Genomic DNA, 20,638 nt, shown 5'->3' on the forward strand with positions numbered 1-20,638 from the left:
TCTTTGACCGATTAAACCGTCTTTGGCGGCCGATATATCCGTCATTGGCGTCCAAAAGGTTAAGGGCCCTTTTCTAATTAAAAAGTCCTTGTGCACATGGAGCTTAAGAACCCTTCTCTAATGGGAAGCCACAAATGTATAAATAAATTACTACGGTAATTAAAAACTAATTACTCTCGTTTCAAGTCGAAGATTGCTCGGCATGTTTCGCTCCATGACGAGGAGCTTCAACGGGAGTACGAGTTGGCGGACCAACGCGGACTGCGCAGCTTTCCGCTACCGTGAGCAATCTTCGACTTGAAAATGCGTGAGTGACCAAATTTAATATATTAAATATCCCTTTTGTGTCTCACGAAAGTATTGTTACCTATTAATTTCATGCGGGATCTTTAAAATGGGGTTACTTTGATTGGCGGGGTAACATTGATCATCGATTTTTGAGGAATAGGGAGCTGATTTTTGAAAGCGAACTTAAACGTGTCGTTTTCAAGCAAAAGGTACCACATGCCGCTTGCCATATGGACGCTCTGGCAGATTATTCGTATAAAGATACAAACAATTTTCGTCCTTATGGGTAAGCGCCAATGTCCCTTATGATTGAAAACGTCACATTTGATAATGTGGTTAGCATGCTTAACAGAAGTAGATGATAAAAGCGTTTAGAAACAAATTCCTCAAAGTTCAAAAAACGATGATCAATGTTACCCAACGAATCAAAGTAACCCCAGTTTATGTTATTCATAAACAAAAACACCAGCAAGATCTATAACGTTTATTGTTCCTCAATAACAACCTGCCTTCGCCTATTTACAGAATATCCAGGCAATTTAGACACGCTTAAAACAATTCAACAATGGAATGGACACTGAATCTAGAGCACCAAACAATTTTGACAAGGTTTCTAGCCTTTTCAGATAGCATACACCAGAGAATTTGGGACGGATACCGCCGTGGCCGGGTGGTCTAGTGGTCAGGACGTTAGCCGCGTAAGCTGAAGACGCGGGTTCGATTCCCGCCTCGGCCACCGGTGGACTTGGTCACTTTTTCTTTGGTGTAAGTTATTTCAGTTTATAATTTAAACTAGTAGTCAAATAAATGTCATAAAATAACTTGATTTGTTCCCTGGTTGGAAGATTTCTAGGACCAAAAATATTTTCAAACTGTGATATCGGTGGGAAAGGGTCGTATACAGGGTGGTTAAAAAATAAGTGCATTCCCTTTGCCAGGGAGGTTTTGGGATTATACTGAGCAACTTTTACTATGGGAGCAGCCCCGAAATCGCGAAAACACATTTGGCTGTTCCATACACTTTGGTTGGTCCATTTTCTATGGGAGGGTAATTTTTTTTTTCGCGATTTCGTGGTTGGTCTCATAGTAAAAATTGCTCAGTATAATCCCAATAACCTCCAAATGCACTTACTTTTTAGCCCTTTAAAGAAAAACAAGTCGTCTCTTTTGTTCTCGAAAGTTAAGGACAAGTTAAGGAAAGTTAAGTTAAGGATTTAATCTGTTTAGTTATGATTATATCGGCCAAAATGTTGTTACACCAATGTCCTTTACTTATGGGGAACAGAAAGTAATAAAATAAGAACGTAAATATGCGTATGACCAATTATGAAGAAAAATACACCTTTTAATTGTTAAATGCATAGGTCAGCTAATGCAATTGCACCCACGGAACAAAGGCGCCTACTCTATAGGGTGACCAAAAAATAAGTGCATTCCCGTTGCCAGGGAGGTTTTGGGATTATACTGAGCAACTTTTACTATGGGACCAATCACGATATTTATTGCGAAAAATTTTTTTACCCTCCCATAGAAAATGGATCTGCCAAAATGTATGAAACAGACAAATTTTTTTTCGCGATTTCGGGGTTGGTCTCATAGTAAAAGTTGCTCAGTATAATCCCAAAACCTCCCTGGCAACGGGAATGCACTTACTTTTTAGCCCTTTAAAGAAAAACAAGTCGTCTCTTCTGTTCTCGAAAGTTAAGGACAAGTTAAGGAAAGTTAAGGATTTAATCTGTTTAGTTATGATTATATCGGCCAAAATTTTGTTACACCAATGTCCTTTACTTATGGGGAACAGAAAGTAATAAAATAAGAACGTAAATATGCGTATGACCAATTATGAAGAAAAATACACCTTTTAATTGTTAAATGCATAGGTCAGCTAATGCAATTGCACCCACGGAACAAAGGCGCCTACTCTATAGGGTGACCAAAAAATAAGTGCATTCCCGTTGCCAGGGAGGTTTTGGGATTATACTGAGCAACTTTTACTATGGGACCAATCACGATATTTATTGCGAAAAAAATTTTTACCCTCCCATAGAAAATGGATCTGCCAAAATATATGAAACAGACAAAATTTTTTTCGCGATTTCGGGGTTGGTCCTATAGTAAAAGTTGCTCAGTATAATCCCAAAACCTCCCTGGCAACGGGAATGCACTTATATTTTAGCCACCCTGTATATCAATTCGGTGCACTTACTTCCATAGTGGACAGAGGCGTATTTTAAGGATTTGGCGCCCCGGGCCAGTCAGATTCGCCGCACCATCAAGTGATGATAATGTATCTCATATAAGAAAAAAAGCCCTATTTTGCCGCCCCCTTGCAGCCTGCCTCCCCGGGCACAGAATAAATAATAGAACTAGGTACAGAAGATTCACTCTCTAATAAAACGCGTCTATTAAGACAGATATGACCGCTAGGTGGCGCAAGCGCGAGCAGGCGTCCGTTCCGTAGCGGTGCGCGGCAACTACTATGGCTAGACACCGAAATTGGTGAGGGCCGCATGTACTTGTAGCGACGCGACGAATTCGCGGAGTGAGCCACGCCTGCCCCGGGCCCCGGGCTATGGCCCTCTTGGGTAAATACGCCCCCGATAGTGGATGTGCTTCACATACCCAATGGTGATGTCGTTTGCCTAATATATCAAAGAAAAGTCCGCCTGGCCAATATTTGATCAAATGTACATTGCGTCACTCTCTAAGGAAAATGTGAGACGCAAATACAAATTTGATCAAATATTCGACAGGTGGACTTTTCTATGATATATTAGGCAAACGAGCAGACGTATGAGACGTATCGCCTAATGGGTGCTAATGGTAAGCAGTTACGTCGCCCTTGGACACCTGCAACACCAGAGGGATTGTGAGTTGACGGCATTTAAGTTGGGCGTAGGTACGCTCTTTTCTCGAAGGACCCTAAAGGATTTGCCACACTGGATGCGTTCTGCGGGCAGCGGTCAGGTCAAACTTCAACTTGAAGGTTGCTGTCAATGTTGTTCATACATAATAGGCTATTTGACTAATTTTTGAAAATGGTTTTAATTGATTGTTTATGACTTAATAATTACACTACATTGATATTTCCGTGAAATTTCCTGTATTAAATATAAAAACACAATGTTAGTTTATTTATTTTGAACGCGCCTTAAACGCTGTTTTTGCCAAGGGGCTAATCACGTGACACGTGTGACGTCACACGCGAGTAAACTCAGTCAATGACCTTAGTAAATCTTATGGTTTATGTGCATTGAATTGATTATTTCACTGTAAAATGGTATATAAATGGTGTATAGTGCCGCAATGTTCAAGTACGACTATAAAAAATCCAGATAAATTGTTTGTTTCCGTTCCAACGAATCCCAAAAAAAGAAAAATGTGGTTAAAACTAGCGCGAAGAGACCCAAAGAGCATTTTAGCTCATACAAATGTTTTTATGTGTGAAGACCACTTCGATGTAAGTAATATTTAACTGTAAATAAATATGGTAGTTAAAGCAGCGGATTTTGTTGTATTTAACGAAACAAGATCTAGGTATTTAATGTATTACTACATAACCTCATAACATAGCTCTTTCAGCATTAGTAGGTAGTTAGTAGCATACTTTTTCTTTCAAACTAAAGTGCAGTATGGAGATACTATTCTCGTCATCGTATTCTATATATATATCGTCGTCGTATTCGTATCATCGAAATCGAAATGTTCGTAAATAAACAATTTCTACGTATACTCACATAGCTGTTTTTACATTTCTAAGTTCCGCAGCATAGTAATCCGGATTATCTTTAAAGAAAAGTGCAACCTTTGATGCGTCTATGTCTAGTAGGTTGCCGCTATCAGCTTTCACATATTTAGGCTCCATTTTGAGATTCTTATGAATATTGTGCTACTAGATATATGGATAAATCGGAATATATCAGAAAACTGGAACAATAACTAAAATTAACTAAATACAAATAAAACAGTTAAAACACTCGAGGCAATCAAGAATGTTTACGCGCGTGTGACGTCATCCGAGCGTTGACCAATCACAGAGCGTTCACGTCCCTGATGAAATTTCAAAAAATATTAAATTTTCTTTCGTTTATATTCCAAAAGCTAAACATTATTTACATTCAAATATAGTGAAATATACTTTATTAATTTATTATCTTTCAGGATGACAGCAATTCGTTATATATTTTTAATGTTGTCAAATACCCTATGCGGGTTTGACCTGACCGCTGAGCGCAGAACGCATCCAGTGTGGCAAATCCTTTAGGTAGCTTTAGGGACTTAGTCCTTACATGCATTTGCCCCATAGTTGCGATTACACAGATTTGCCTTATGTGGTGAATCAAATTCAACAGTCGATTTTGATACATCAGTTACTTATATAACTAGTTATAACGCGCCAACCACAAACGTCAAGCCAAGCTCGCGTATTGGACGACTTCATTGCTGCACCCCATGAGCCAATCACGGCTCCGAATCGCAACGCGCTGCGCGTGAGCGACCGTATACAGATACGTTCCCGCCGCTCCCGCGCAGTCCGGCAACCGACGCGGTACAATTGATACACCTCTATCTAATATTTTGTTAATTCATAAAAGTAATCAGTGTTTAACTCTTTAAGTTTTCCCATTGTGTACTCTACCAGTGCAATACTTAACAGAATACACTTTTAATCTGATATGTGTGTCTTTTCACTTTAAAATATAGCCTCGTCATCGAACCCCGAGCTAGCTGGCGCTACAAAATGGCTGCCCAAGTGTGAGGCTATAGTGAAAAAGTGAACATTTGTGCCGTGATTCGTTAAAATAAACAATATAGTGTAATAAAATGCCGCCTAAATCAAGGAGAAATCGACGTGTGTCGACGCCGACGCCAGATGACCTCGAGCCCGCTCGAGAAGGTTCTTTCACCAGAGATGACGTCGCGACGCTAGTGGAGTCGTTACAACGGTCGCAAACCAACGCCTTCAGGGAACTGCTGGAAAGCGTCATCACAACCTCTAGGCACCCGTCGTCGTCTACTACATCGACACCGTTTCCGCTTCCAGTAGAAGGAGGAAATTTCTCTCGCTGCAAAGCTCGATTCGCTGGAAATTCAGAGGAGTCCATCGAAGGTTTTATTGACGCCATTGAAGCCTACAAAGATTGTGCAAATATCTCGGACGATAACGCCATTCGAGGGTTATCTATGCTATTAACGCATTCAGCCGCAGATTGGTGGCAGGGCATAAAACCTGAGACAACTTCATGGGCCGAAGTAATTGACAGCTTGCGCCATACCTACGGCGACAATCGAGCTCCGCCGCGCATTTACCGCGACCTATTTGCTACACCTCAAGGCGACGAAAACACTCATATTTACGTCGCGAAGTGTCGAGCGCTGTTTTCAAAATTGCCGCGCAACGAGTTAACTGAGAAAACACAGTTAGACATGGTGTACGGACTTATACACAAACGAATACGTAAACGTGTTAAGAGGGAAGAGTGCGCAACGTTTAAGATATTGTTACAAAAGGCGCGCGCTGTCGAAGAATCGTTGAACGAGAGTACGAACGATACAAAGGCCGCCGCTTCCAAGAACGTGAGCCACGCCTCGTCGAGTCTTCGCGTTGCCGTGTCAAAGCCGCCGCGCGCTACCGCGAGCGCGAGCGCCGCGCCGCCGCCCCGCGAGCCCCGCGCGCCTCCGCCGCATCTTTCAGATGATAACAGTGATAATAACAATACCGCGTCCGCCGCGAAAAAGTCGTATAGTAAGAAGTGCGGGTATTGTAAACGTTACGGGCACGTAAAAGAAGAATGTAGAAAGTTAAGTAAAGACTCTAGCACGTCTAACGATAATAATAATAGTAACGCATCAGATGTCAATGTTTTACGTTGTTATGGATGTGGTCAAATTGGTGTTATACGCGCAAATTGCGAAAAATGTAATGCTACATTCTGTACTGTCAACTGCAGCATGGATTCGTCCAATCCAGGGTTAAAGGGCACTGGTAAGCAGTCTAAGAAGCTCTCCCCGGTGAGTAGTTCTCTTAACACTATACCTAATGTTCAAAATGATAAGCTTGACGAGACCTTTTTGTCTCTCACTGATTTTCGACATGCACTTCCTGCAAATTTTTTTGGTGACGGTTTAGTAGCAAGGCCGGTGACGCCCCGCGCCGCCGACAGCTCCCAGGACGACCCCGTAGTTGTTCATCAATCGTGCACACTTTTTGCAGAGTCCTCTATTGATAACAGTGATAAGCAAGTAAATAGTTCCCATAGTAAGGAAATGTCATTTTGCACCGTGTCAAATAATATTAGTAACATCCCTGTGCTGCCAGAGCAGGTCATTGACGCCAAATCTAGGTTGACTACAGCTGTTTTTGGAACAGCTGATATCAGTATTAAGAATGGTCACAGTATAACTAACTACAGTATGTCATCTTTGGGTCACAGTATAGATAATTCCAGTATGTCAACCACACCTTGTGAGGGAATTCTATTTTCAGCTGTGAATTTTTCAGGGACAAACCAGAAGGTTGAGGACTCCACGGAGCCTGCACCTGGAGCCCAGATTGACCAGAATGACTCTGAGGACCCCGTGTTGGATTTATTTGACACTTATGAGGAATACACAAATAGACATCAGCGGCCAATTTTAGGGATTGGAATCCTGGACATGCAAGGTATTGCCTTAGTGGATACTGGTGCAAAGAGAAGCTTGGCAAGTCAGAAGCTCTACTCACTGTTACTTGAGAAAAAGCAACAGTTCTGCGAGAAGCAAATGAGAGTGAGATTCGCTGATGGTTTACCTCAAATTAGAAATGTGCTCAATATTACCTTAGATGTCAAAGTGAAGGAAAGAGTAATACCTCAAGAGTTCCTGATCTTACCTGAAGCTGAAGAAAATGAAACTTTACTGGGAATCGATTTTCTAAAAGCATCTCGCCTCAACCTGGACTTTGATACCCATACTTGGTGTTTTCCTGGTGGTGAGAGATATCCCATACAGTATGAATCTGACATGCCAACGCAATTGTCAATTGCTACAAGCAATATACTTCATGCTGAAGAAGGATCAATGCTCAGCGAAGGTGAAAAGATTAAATTAGCCGAAGTGTTAGAGAGAAATAGTGCAGTCTTCAGTCTAGGGGGAGCGCCCACTCCAATTGTTGAACATCATATTGACACTGGAGACCATGCACCTATATCTGTACCTCCATACCGGCTCACACCTGCAAAGAAGGAAATAATGAAAGCGGAGATTGAGAAGATGCTCCGGGAAGGGATAATAGAGGAATGTGAATCTGCTTGGACCTCACCGGCAGTACTTGTTCCTAAGAAGAATAATACTGTCAGATTCTGTGCTGATTATAGAAAGCTGAATAGCATTACAAAGACAGATAACTATCCCTTACCCTTAATTGATGAGCTGCTGCAGTCGACCGGAAGACATTGCTACATAAGTACCATAGATCTGAGATCCGGATACTGGCAAGTAAGTGTGAATCCAGCTGATCGAGATAAGACTTCGGTGATCACACCATTCGGTACCTACCGTTTTGTACGGATGCCATTCGGTTTAAAGAATGCACCTGCAACCTTCCAGCGGTTGATGGATAAATTCAAATCCGGTGCCAGCTTGCAAAATACTACAGTTCTAGCTTACCTAGACGATCTCCTGGTGATATCTGACAGTTTCGAAAAACACCTGCAAGACCTGCAACTTGTGTTCGACCGACTACGTCAGTTTGGCTTAAGAGCAAACCGAGAGAAATGTGTTTTTGCCTGCAAAGAGGTCAAGTACCTTGGACACCTCATCACCCCTGACGGTATAAAGCCAGATAATGGGAAAGTTGAAGCTATCTTAGCCATGAAGGAGCCTAATAACCTCAAGCATCTTCGGACATTTCTCCAGACCTGCGCTTGGTTCAGAAAATTTGTTCCAAATTTCTCAGCGGTAGCTCAGCCGCTCACCAAGCTTACCAAGAAAAATGAACCATGGAAATGGCAAGACGAGCAACAACAGGCCTTTATGGAGCTCAAAACCAGATTAACTTCTGCTCCAATCCTGGTGCAAGCGGATTACAGCAAACATTTTATTCTACGGACTGACTCAAGCAACTATGCTCTTGGAGCTTGCCTTATGCAAGGCGAAGGACATGATGAGCGTCCCATTGAGTATGCCAGCAGGCTGCTCACTCCGGCAGAACGCCGTTACAGTACAACTGAAAGAGAGTGTTTGGCTGTGATCTGGGCTGTTGAGAAGTACCGGCCCTATATTGATGGTCATACAGTTTTAGTGAAGACGGATCATCAGCCGTTGAAATGGCTGTTGACTCACAAGTCACCAAGTGGTCGCCTTATCCGGTGGGCACTTAAACTGCAAGGTTTTGACATCAAATATGAATATACACCTGGAAAGGCCAACGTCATAGCAGACACATTGAGTCGACCGGTCTGCGATGAAAACTCCAAAGAAGAATGTGGAGTCTGCTCTATAATTATTGATATTCCACAGGTTAACCCGACGGAACTACGAACTGCTCAGCTCAATGATCCAGAAGTCGCCAAGATTGTTCAAGACCTGGAAGACTCTGATCCCATTAACTCAACCAGATGGCTAGAGAGAGGATATGTCATGGCCCAAGGGGTCCTCTACTATTACAATCCCAACTCTGAGTCGGAGGAAGCTCAGCTGGTAGTACCCAACTCTATGAAGGAGGCCGTCTTAAAAGAGTACCACGACGCCCCAACAGCTGGTCATCAGGGCGTAGAAAGGACTCTCGCACGCATTTGTCACAAGTATTACTTCACAGGAATGCGCAAATACATCACGGAATATCTAAAACAATGTGAAGAATGTGAACGCTACAAGAAAAGCGACGCTGACCAGCACCGACGGCAGTCACCTTTGTTTTGCGTTAATGACCTAGTTCTGGTAGACACTCATTTGCTTAGTAACGCTTCTAAAGGTTTAACAAAGAAATTCATGCCAAAACGGGATGGTCCCTATCGTATTAGTAAAGTAATTAGTCCAACTTCTTATGTTGTAGCTGACATACAAACCAATACCGACCTGGGTAAATACCATAGTTCTGACTTGACACCATTCACACCAGGTCAAGGTATTCCTTCGGTGCCTGTCCAACCACGGCGACTACGTGGTCGCCCTCGTAACTTAGCGCGAGATGATAATGTTACCAAGTCCCCAACGGGTCGTTCTGGGAACTTGGAGGGGGAGTGTATAACGCGCCAACCACAAACGTCAAGCCAAGCTCGCGTATTGGACGACTTCATTGCTGCACCCCATGAGCCAATCACGGCTCCGAATCGCAACGCGCTGCGCGTGAGCGACCGTATACAGATACGTTCCCGCCGCTCCCGCGCAGTCCGGCAACCGACGCGGTACAATTGATACACCTCTATCTAATATTTTGTTAATTCATAAAAGTAATCAGTGTTTAACTCTTTAAGTTTTCCCATTGTGTACTCTACCAGTGCAATACTTAACAGAATACACTTTTAATCTGATATGTGTGTCTTTTCACTTTAAAATATAGCCTCGTCATCGAACCCCGAGCTAGCTGGCGCTACATAGTTAAATAATACTCAGAGGTATACATCTTTTTGCCAAGTTCTTTATGAAAAAATAGATGAGAGCTTATTAATAGGAAAACTTTTAAATTGTGATATTTACTCTTATATCCCAGTCAATTTTAAAATAATCTAGAAAATATTGATCTACAATTAGAATGACTTAAAATTATGAGTAGGTATTGACTATAATTTTATTAAAAATAAAACAAACAAGATATCATATTTTGAGCGTCTAGCACTCCTACTAACATACCATTTATACTTACGTTAGTTAATTAATAAAAAAAATATACTAAAGTTACCAACACAATATGATTAAGGACCAGAGGTCACCGGCTGCGCGTGCGCAAAATTGTTGGAGCAGTGCACGCACACGTCACGCATGCGGTGTGCCATCTCTCTATACGCATCTGTATATTACAACGCGCATGTGCACATCTACGCACACACATCCGGTGTGCGCAGGCCTGGTTTATAATGAGAATCAGTATGTTTCTTAGAATCAGTTCTGTTTAATTTGTCTTTTTTGCCCCGCTGTAGGCCGAGCACATGATTGGCGCGACAGTATCTCGCCGCGAGATAGACTACCCATCTTTTACTAACTCTATTAATTAAAGAGGGACGGGTAGTCTATGCCGCGGTGAGATCTCGCGCCAATCATGTGCTAGCCTGGCTGAGCGATATACGAGTATATGAACAATGTTACATTCTTCAGTGCATTTATGCAAAAGAAATGTATAAATTGCGAGAGAACATGGGCTGCGTGTTGCGTGCGCGAAGACGTGCACGTGCGCCAAATTGTTGGAGCAGTGCACGCACACGTCACGCATGCGGTGTGCCATCTCTCATAAAGATCTATATTACACGTGCATGTCTACGCACACGCATCCGGTGAGCACAGGCGTAAGTTACTTACCTACTTAACTGCGCGACACAAAGGAGCGTAAAGGACCTATACTAAAGAAGAGACGCTTTGCACATAGATTTTCGTAAATCGACCCGCCTGTTGACATTTGCCATCTCTATTGCACTCGCGTTATTATAATATTGCTGTCACGGTCGCACAGTGACATTGGCAACCAGCATCATGGGCGGGACAGCCCACACACACACAAACTGCATCTTCCATTCATTCTTGCTGTCTGCATCTTCTCAAATGACTATTTCATCTAAGACGGTAATCTGTTAAACGAAAGCCATTGTTCCTTTTATGGTAGCGGTCGCCCTTTATAATTATGCGCGTGCGATAGAGATAGCAACAGGCGGGTACGGAAATATATGAAAAGGAAGTTTTTTTTTGTCTTCTTAATCACGTTTTTTTGCAATATGACTAATTCAAAGGTAAAATAGCATGGCGAAGCCATAGTAAACACAAATTTGCTAATAAACCCTGCTTTAAATATGTTCAAAATCACAGCACCCCTAAATAATCTCAGTATTCACTATAATAAGCTCAAAATTAAAGCAACACAGGTCACACAGGACAGGAATGTATTTGATTATATATAATTTTGTGATGGTTTAAAATATACGATGCAATTAGGCTGCCTTTCCACCGAGGAGGAGATGAGAGGAGATTCTCTACTTTGCTGGATTATAACAACCAATGCTGTTAGTTGATTTTGCGCACGTCTCATCTCTGTCTCAGTGGAAAGGCACATGTGACACACACAACACAGATATTCACAAATCCTGGCACCTATAAAAATAACTTTACAGTACAAATGGTGCTACTTTACCGCACTAGGGCGGTAACTAGCACTATACCTACGTGCGTATGTCAAAAATTTAAAGGGCCATATGTACTGTAAAACGTTGCAGAATACACGTGCGAAAAGGTTATTCGCAACTCGTGTCGATTTAAAACGCGCGAATTGCGAATTTCCTACTTTTCGCACTTGTATCCTAATGTACTATTGCACGGACTTTGAACAGAACAAAGTGTGAGAGTGTCATCATGGATATTATATTTCCATAGAAATCTAACATCAATGATGTCATTGCCACATTTCATTTTTGAAAATGCCATGCATAGTTAGCTTGGTCTGCCTGTACAAGCAACTTTTTTTTGACAATAACTTCAATTTCTCACAAATCAAATTCCTCGACCATGGCTTATAATATCATTGTATCTTCCTTCTAGAAAAATACCGTATTTTACACTATCAAGATCATAATTTTGACAAAACAATCAACTATGTAGCCTAGAATATTCTTTGGAAGATTTTCACTAAATGCTATAAATCTTGGATCTATATAGTGCTATATATTGATTAATAATTTAAAACTACGAGTTTTCCACGTGTACTAGTGTCTGAGTATCATTTGGCAGTAGAGGAAGCTATCCAGCACTGGAAAGAAAAAACATGTTAGTTAATCACTACATAGCATAAAACAAAGTCGCTTCCTGCTGTCTGGATGGATGTCTGTCCATTGTATGCTTAGATCTTTAAAACTACGCAACGGATTTTGATGCAGTTTTTAGGGTTCCGTACCCAAAGGGTAAAAACGGGAACCTATTACTAAGACTCTGCTATCCGTCTGTCCGTCTGTCTGCCTGTCTGTTACCAGGCTGTATTTCATGAACTGTATTTCAAATTTTCACAGATGATGTATTTCTGTTGCCGCTATAATAACAAATACTAAAAAGTACGGAACCCTCAGTGGGCGAGTCCGACTCGCATTTGGCCGGTTTTTTTAATAGATAGAGTGATTCAAGAGATAGGTTTATATGTATAATACATCAGCATTGCACCCGGGGCGGGTCGCTAGTAAATAATAAAATAAATATAATAAAATAAAAATAATAAAATAAAAGATATATAAGACCTACATAAGACCAATTCTGGAATATGGCTTTCAGATATGGAATCCATACTTCAAAAAAGATATTGACATGATCGAGCGAGTGCAGCGTAGATTCACTAAAATTCCCGCACAACTAAAGTCACTTTCATACGAAGAAAGATTAGTCAAGCTGGGCCTGACAACACTGCAAAAAAGGCGTGAACGCGGCGACTTGATCGAAACGTTCAAAATAATTAACGGACATTACGACTGTCCAGAACTAAGCGATCTGTTCGCTCGAAACTCAAACACGCGCACAAGAGGACACAACCTTAAACTAATAACAACAAAGCACAAAACAAATATCGGCAAACACTTTATTGCAAACCGAGTAGTAAAGGCTTGGAACAAATTACCCTCAGAAGTTGTGAACTCTGCAAGTGTTAATCAATTTAAAAATAGACTAGACAAACTATGCTAACTGTGCTAAGTGAACTATGATTTAGACGTACCAGCATCAGCTGCCTGTCTAAAATGAAATAATAATAATAATAATAAAATATTAGGGGGCACATGAGGAGTATTTTCAAAAGGGCTTATTTTTGTATGGTGTTCATGGAGAAATAAGCCCTTTTGAACAGACTCTCTTCACATAATAACCTAGCCCCAAACTAAGCAAAGCTTGTACTATGGGGTCTATGGGTATTGGGTACCAGGCGACAATATGCATACTTAGATACATAGCAAACATCTAACTCAAAAACAAATATTTGTGATAAACACACAAATAAAATTGTGTCATTTTCAAAGCCAAAGGCGACATTGACGCTTACCATAGAGACACTCTGACAGATTATTTGTATAAAGATACAAGCAAATTTCGTCCTTACCATACCATAGTAAGCGACAATGTGGTACCTTTTGCTTGAAAATGTTACAATGCCCTTACTGGGATTCAAACCCGGGACCTCCTGCTGCATAGGCAGAGTCACTACGGATTTAATCAGGCCGGGCAGTTAATCATGTTATTGTATGTAATGTATGTATGTAAAGTTATATTTTTTAGCATTTTTACGCACAAGTTAATAATAACGGTACTTACAATATTGCGCAGCGCTGATCAGCAAATCATACAACTGTATCGGGCCCTTCCCTTTCAGCACCACCTCGGCCACAAACACATACACCACCCGACTTGTCTCAAACAGTGAATCTAGCAGCAACCAAGTCGTAATGTTCCGACTGGTGTTCAGGGTTGTGCTCCGGTTCATGACGATACAGCTGTTCAGGAAGCCTATGGCGCTCGTCACAATCATTAGGCCGGAGATGAAATAGTGAACTCCTGAAAAAAGTTGTTGTTAGAAATATTTTGTATGAGCATTCTTTAAGGCATTCTTTGACTTTTTACGCTTCAGTTTTAATACTTTTTAGGGTTAAAACGGGACTGTTTACTAAGACTCCTCTGTCCGTTTGTCTGTCACCAGGCTGTATCTTATGAACTGTGATAGCTAGACAGTTAAAACTTTCACAGATGATGTATTTTTGTTGCCGCTATAACAACAAATACTAAAACGTACAGAACCCTCGGTAGGTGAGTCCGACTCGCACTTGTTTAATTTATGCTAGAAAGTCAATGTTTGCTCTTATATTTCATTGTTTTTATCAAGCACATACGTCTGCAAGCGATACTACAAATTTTTATATTAAAGTAAAAATGGAAAATATCACTGCTCTGGGCAAGACTCGAACTTGCGAATTTTTGGAACACCTTTTTCCTTTAATGTAAAAACTTCCATAGATTTTTATCAAATAAAATAGAAACTTGTATTTCTAGCATTCTAAAAACATCAAGACCAACTAAGGTAAGCAGTTTATGATATAAACAAGTAGCCTTAAATAGAGTAATTTTGAATACAATTAAGTACAATAGGGTCACAATAAAAGGCTACGCAGCATATACGGAACTATACGCCACTTTAAACGGATGATACGAACCCAAATCGCTACTGAATAATGGCTCCAAATAGAATAATTCCGGCTTCAATAACCGAAGCAGAGCCATCACAAACGCGGTCGAAGACGAAATCTGCAATCAAATAAATTAAATAATTACACGCAATCACAGCGACTTTGTTTTCGCTTCGAGGAACATAATCACAGCCACCGTTTAAGCTAATTATGTTCTTCATTTGTAAGTCAACAACCTTGTGCAAACTCAGACAAAATAAACAGTAAATATACCAAAATAAATACAGTTAAACTTACAGAGAACACCGCCGCCACCACTCGCACGTACATTTTCAAGTCTAATAGAGGCATAGCTTTTGTTTTCGATTGTGTTGACATCGAGGCGAGGGTAGTAAAGGAACTTGGAATGCTATAGCAGGTCAAGTTCTAATATTTACGGCAGTGAAAATCGATACGAAATCCGTAATTTGCGCGGTCGGATTTCATTGGACGTCATTTTGACATTGACGGCTTTCTTTGTATAGTCTATGGCGGAGTTGATAAGAGCTGTGGAGCTGTCTATGTCTCACTATTTATTTATGAAATGACAATAAAATAAATTATGTGCAAAGTGGTTGTGACATATTACAGTTCATTATTTTTTTATGTTTAATTTATATATATTTGTGTTTTTTTTCCTATATCAGCGTCGAACTTTGAGGACATCTATATAAAAAAGTTTGTACCTATGATTTAAAAACTTTTCGATAGATGGCGTTAACAAGCAGTTCACAGCCCTTCAAAAGTTTTAAAATGGGGTTGGGGGAGTCTTTGCCCCTTTGTCTAGTTTATCTTTTACTAAATGCCCCTTAAACGCTTCATAAGGGCCCTCCACACTCATGCGCGAATAACGGCCCTTATAGGAACCTATACACCTTACTTTAGGCGCCGTGAGTTCAGGTCGCAGCTCGATTAAGCACTGAGCGGGACAGCCAAGCATATATGCCCGGGAATTTTTAAGAAAAACAGTAGGTAATCGATGACTTCGATCAAAAGTACAATTGCGCGTATTTATACTCTGGTACAGCCTCTTTGTTAGTAGAAAAAGGCGGCAAATTTAAAACACGTAGGCGCGGAGAGTTTTTTTTCTATCAAGCGAAAGTTTTTTGATCAGGGTTTCAAAACGATGAAGTTACTAAAGAAAGGTCTCAAGATGCTCTTCATATTTTTGGCAAACGTATTATGATTAAAAATAAAAAGCAACAATTTTTTATTAATAACTTTGCTGGCTAAGCCCACGGCTCCTTAGTTTCATGATTGATACTAAAAATTTGTTCCTATAGCTAGTGCAGTCAATTTTTTACTAAACCTTTACTATTTAGCAAAGATAGATATAACTCCGTAATAGATGGATACAGTCTAAGGAAAAAAAGTGCCTCGAAAATCACGAAAATTTGATCCTCGATCAGACGGCGCCACTAGCTTTGGCCTACTCTCGTATAGAGGGCGTTGACGGTTTCGTTTGTTATTTATAATTTTAACGCATATCCGTTAAATAATATGGGTCAAAATCATATAAAAATAATTAATGCAGATAAAAAAATCATTTACCCATATTTAAATACATTTTAACGTATTTTTATAAATCTTCATTTTTAGTTTTAAAGTATGTCGATAGATAGCAGTGAATTTACAGTGGTTACAAAATTTACTATGACAGTACCGCTCTATCTTATTATATCCTCTTTGCTATTTAGGATTATTTGTGTGAAGCGCTTTATCGCGAAACATCTCGTATACAACCAAAAACCTACCTACCTTTACAATTTGTATTTCATGCAGTCAAAATTGTGCATTTTCAACCAAAAGGTACCACATTGTCGCTTGTCAATAAGGTTGATTTTCAATTGAAGCTATATGGAAATAGCGCCTTATTGACAACCGACAATAAGTACCGTTTTGATTGAGAATGGCACAAATAGATATATAAATGCTAAGTTATGTACTTATGTACAAGCGTTAATAATAATTAATCCAAAACAAAAACACTCGGATAAGAGACGCTGAATGTTCAAGAAAGAATAATTAGGTACTCTTTACTTCATTTGAAGCCATTACAGGCAAGTCAAATTAGATTTCTTTCATGAATTAATTCCCAGCAAGTTGGAAATCGTCTTAATATCTTCATTTAGTTCTAAATTAGTGTAATCCGAGTTTGCTCCATTCCAGTTGTGGGAAAATTTATGCTCTTTTTCAGTTTTTTGCTTGTGGTTCAAAAACGGTACGTCCGACGGAAAATTTGTTCTTATCATGATATAAATTGACATCTGAGGATCCGAAATGTACCTTAATATGAATTAGTAGTCAAAAATTTTAAAAAATGGCCGCCACTTTGAATTTTTTTTTTGGTATACCTTGTACCTAATCGTGTTAAATATCCGATTTTTTTTTCACCAGTGTCTGATACACAACTACCTGCTGGTAGTGACATTGTTATTGATGATGGGTTCCTTCTACATGGAGTGGTTTTGTCAATCCAAGGTAAAATCTCCCAAGGCTCCCAAAATTTATCCACACCTGAGATTATACGCATTTAGGATCAAATGAAGGAATTGAAATGATTTCCAGTTTGCTGGGAATTAATTCCTTATAACGCTTATTTGGATCTAATTTGACTGTCCTATTACACCGATAACTAAAAACAGTCTTTTCTACCCCTCTTGCCACCGAAATAAAATTCGATTTACAATTTAATGATGCAACATATAAATGATTTTGTCACGGCTGTCTCGCGCTCGTCAACTTTTGATTCGACAATCGCATTTGAATTTTTACGAACAATTAATTTCAACTGCTGTCAACAAATCTACAAATGCTTGCAATTAAAATTATGTTTCTTATTTTACTCGATAAAAGAGCAGTTAATGAATGTGAGTTACATTTTAATTCCAATTGTTTGAAGTGTTATTGTAAAAAAAACACTTGAATATTTTACACTGTGGCCTTCTGTTTGAAAAACCTTGTCCGGGCGGAGCAGAGCCGAGCTCCTACCGCGAACCACGTTCGACGTGTTGCCTCTCTGTCGTTCGTACATAAGTGTGACAGGGAGGTAGCACGTCGAACGTGGTTTTCGGTAGGCCCTCTGGGCTATAACCGCGAAAATCGAAGTTCGCAAATTGCGGGCATCTTTCTCTATTACGCCTTAATTGGAGTAAAAGAAAAAGATCCCCGCAATTTGCGAATTTCGGTTTTCGCGGCAGTCCCCCTGTAGCGGATGCTCCTTTGTGACTAAATAAAAACAATAATGTATACTCAAGTAAAATAAATATCAAGTAAAAAACATTATGGTGATTAAGCTTTAACGATTTTTCTAGACATTTCATCCATAAATTGAGTGTTCTGTGCTGGGGTGGGTGGTGATGATTGACGTTTTTTTTGGAAACAACCAAGTTAAACTTATCCAGTGACTTTTTCTTCTTTATCTTTTTAGTGTGGATATCTCTTCGTCTTCCTCTCGTTATCCTGGCATTTTTGCCACGGCTCATGAGAGCCTATATAGGGTCCGCTTGACAACTAATCCCAAGAATTTCTGTAGGCACTAAATTTTACGAAAGCGACTGCCATCTGACCTTCCAACCCAGAGGGGGAACTAGGCCTTGTTAGGATTAGTCCGGTTTCCTCGCGATGTTTTCCTTCACCGAAAAGCGAATGGTAAATATCAAATGATATTTCGTACATAAGTTCCGAAAAACTCATTGGTCAATATTATTAGCCCACGAAACGTTAAATTGTATGGGTTGCTATGGCAACACACTACTTAATAATATTAGCCTAATACCGTTTGAGAAATGGGCCCCAGGGGGTTTGAACCCGTGACCTTCGGAATGAAAGTCGCACGCTCTTACCGCTAGGCCACCAGCGCTCTTATTTTTTATTTTTACAATGTTTCTTTATTTTTACAACATGATACTACTCGAACTATTTTTAAACACAGACAGACAGGCATTGAAATAAAATAACAATTAACAAAATTAGAATGGACCCAAATTTAAATTTCGAACCATTTCAAATTCAGGGGCGCAATAATGGCTGACAATCAACCGCTATTCACGCTGACCACTCAATCCGATTACCGATTAATTCGATTAAAAATAAATAACCATTCGCAGAAATCCTTGTAAAGTTCAAAAATGAACTCTAACTCTATGGTTATACGGTTGTTGGCGAGCGCATCATTTTTGCGGTTTTTTCGATTTGTGTTTCCATTTATGAATTTACGAGTTGTTGGCAGTTATAAATTTTGCGATTGTTGCGTCATTTTCGTTGAGTTATTATTTGATTACGATATATGTGGTTTATGGTTACAGTTTTATGATTATGCAGTTTTCATTTATTCCCTTGACGATATAATTTTAGTAACTCATTTTATTCAATTATTAAATACACCAATCCCTTTAGTAAAGATATAATATATCTTTACTAAAGGGATTGGTGTATATAATATATCTTTACTAAAGGGATTGGTGTATGGGATATTATCCCATACTAACACTTAACACGCACTAGATTTACAAATTAGAAGGTCATCATTATCTGCATGTGTGTGATACGCGTCCATAGGATACGGTCACTACATACAGTACCTAGTTATTATGATGCACACACCTGCTTGTTTGCCACCGACGTGAAAAAAAGTTTAGGAACCAAACTACGTGTACACTTTACACATAGGTAGATAATAATAAAATGTATGCCGTCCCTACACACTAACTATTATGTTTTCACCTTTTGAAATAAAATATTGTCTAAAATTTAAATAAACGCTTTTTAACATTTTTTTAAATATGTATAAGCATCTCCTTAATAAATAAAAAATAATAACACATACTCTATTAACACAAACCGAACAGAAAGTTTTGCAATATCAAACACAACGTCTCTATTATCATATGCAATTATACCATCTCCCAAACCTAACAAATGCAAAAGCGATAGCCACTCAATTTCTATTTACTCTGACCACTTGCTGTGGACGCTGCGGTCATCCCGTGGTCAGTCCAAAAACACTTAATAAAACCAAAGGAAAAACACTCCTAAATCCATTGAATAAAGTCCTTTTCATATTACAAAACTCAAAGGAATAAAATTAAAAAAAAAAAATAACAAAAAAACATTTTAAGTGGATGCGAGGTTCAATGAGAACTAACCTTTAAACCATAGACAATAAGAATGGGCGACGTGGCTGAATAGAGCTATTGTCAAAGCTTGGGGCTAATCGTTGGGCAATAAAACGGTATGGTGACTGTGCTTTGATGCAATCCACTTTATTTTATTACAATAATATTGACTCTTGGTGGCTGTTGGTCAGTTGAGGGGCTGTCCGAATAAGCTACTTTCTTTTCTATAATAAAAAAACCGGCGAAGTGCGAGTCGGTCATTAAGGAAAAAAATTTGGACCGCGCACGAAGGGTTCCGTACCATCTGTTTTGTCTTGTCTTGTTAAATTCAACTTCAACTTCAAAAATCGTTTATTCAAGTAGGCTTAGTAATAAATTAATAAGCACTTTTGAACAGCCAAGCATGTCAATTAAGTTCAATGTATAGTAACCTAGCCATAACTTACATGTTTGGTATAACTGTTAATGTAAGTTAGTCGATGAATAAATAAATAAATGATAAATGATTACGCAAAAAGCGGCAAAAAAATCACAGGAAACAAGATTTGCATCCAATTTATTTGCCACTCTTGTTAAATACAACTTTCTCATAAATATTTGAAGAATATGATTAGAGGCCGATATGTGCGTAGATAAAATGTGTTAACGTAGCCGAGCGACATTATACGCTACGTCGCGTCGTGTAGGCTGTACCGTTAATTTGGCGTAGCACTCATCATCATTATAGCACGTTGTAGACAGTCGAAGGCTACCAAAGTATATTATGACAACGCCATATTTACAAAATAAAATATGTACCAGCCTATGTATAAACATTTTACATGTAAAATAAGTAAAAATGCATTCATAAAATTAACATCA

At 39.5% G+C, this 20,638-nt stretch overlaps 2 protein-coding genes and 1 non-coding gene across 3 annotated transcripts in view; 1 reads left to right on the plus strand and 2 right to left on the minus strand.

Annotated features, from left to right (window-relative positions):
- Nucleotides 1-20,638, minus strand: part of LOC134756102 (phospholipid scramblase 3-like) — a 455,878-nt gene that overhangs the window by 126,881 nt on the left and 308,359 nt on the right. The window lies entirely within an intron of this gene.
- Nucleotides 953-1,024, plus strand: Trnat-cgu (transfer RNA threonine (anticodon CGU)). Its single transcript has one exon. It is a non-coding gene; the product is annotated as a tRNA-Thr (tRNA).
- On the minus strand, nt 11,341-15,149 carry LOC134756106 (uncharacterized). The gene is made up of 4 exons (XM_063692920.1): nt 14,919-15,149; nt 14,649-14,739; nt 13,756-13,995; nt 11,341-12,217 (listed from the first exon to the last, which is right to left on the minus strand). Exons 1-4 carry the CDS (start codon nt 14,997-14,999, stop codon nt 12,174-12,176), a joined length of 456 nt encoding a protein of 151 aa, XP_063548990.1. The 5' UTR covers nt 15,000-15,149; the 3' UTR covers nt 11,341-12,173.

The sequence above is a fragment of the Cydia strobilella genome, chromosome 3 (assembly GCF_947568885.1).
Source record: "Cydia strobilella chromosome 3, ilCydStro3.1, whole genome shotgun sequence".
Lineage (NCBI taxonomy): Eukaryota > Metazoa > Arthropoda > Insecta > Lepidoptera > Tortricidae > Cydia > Cydia strobilella.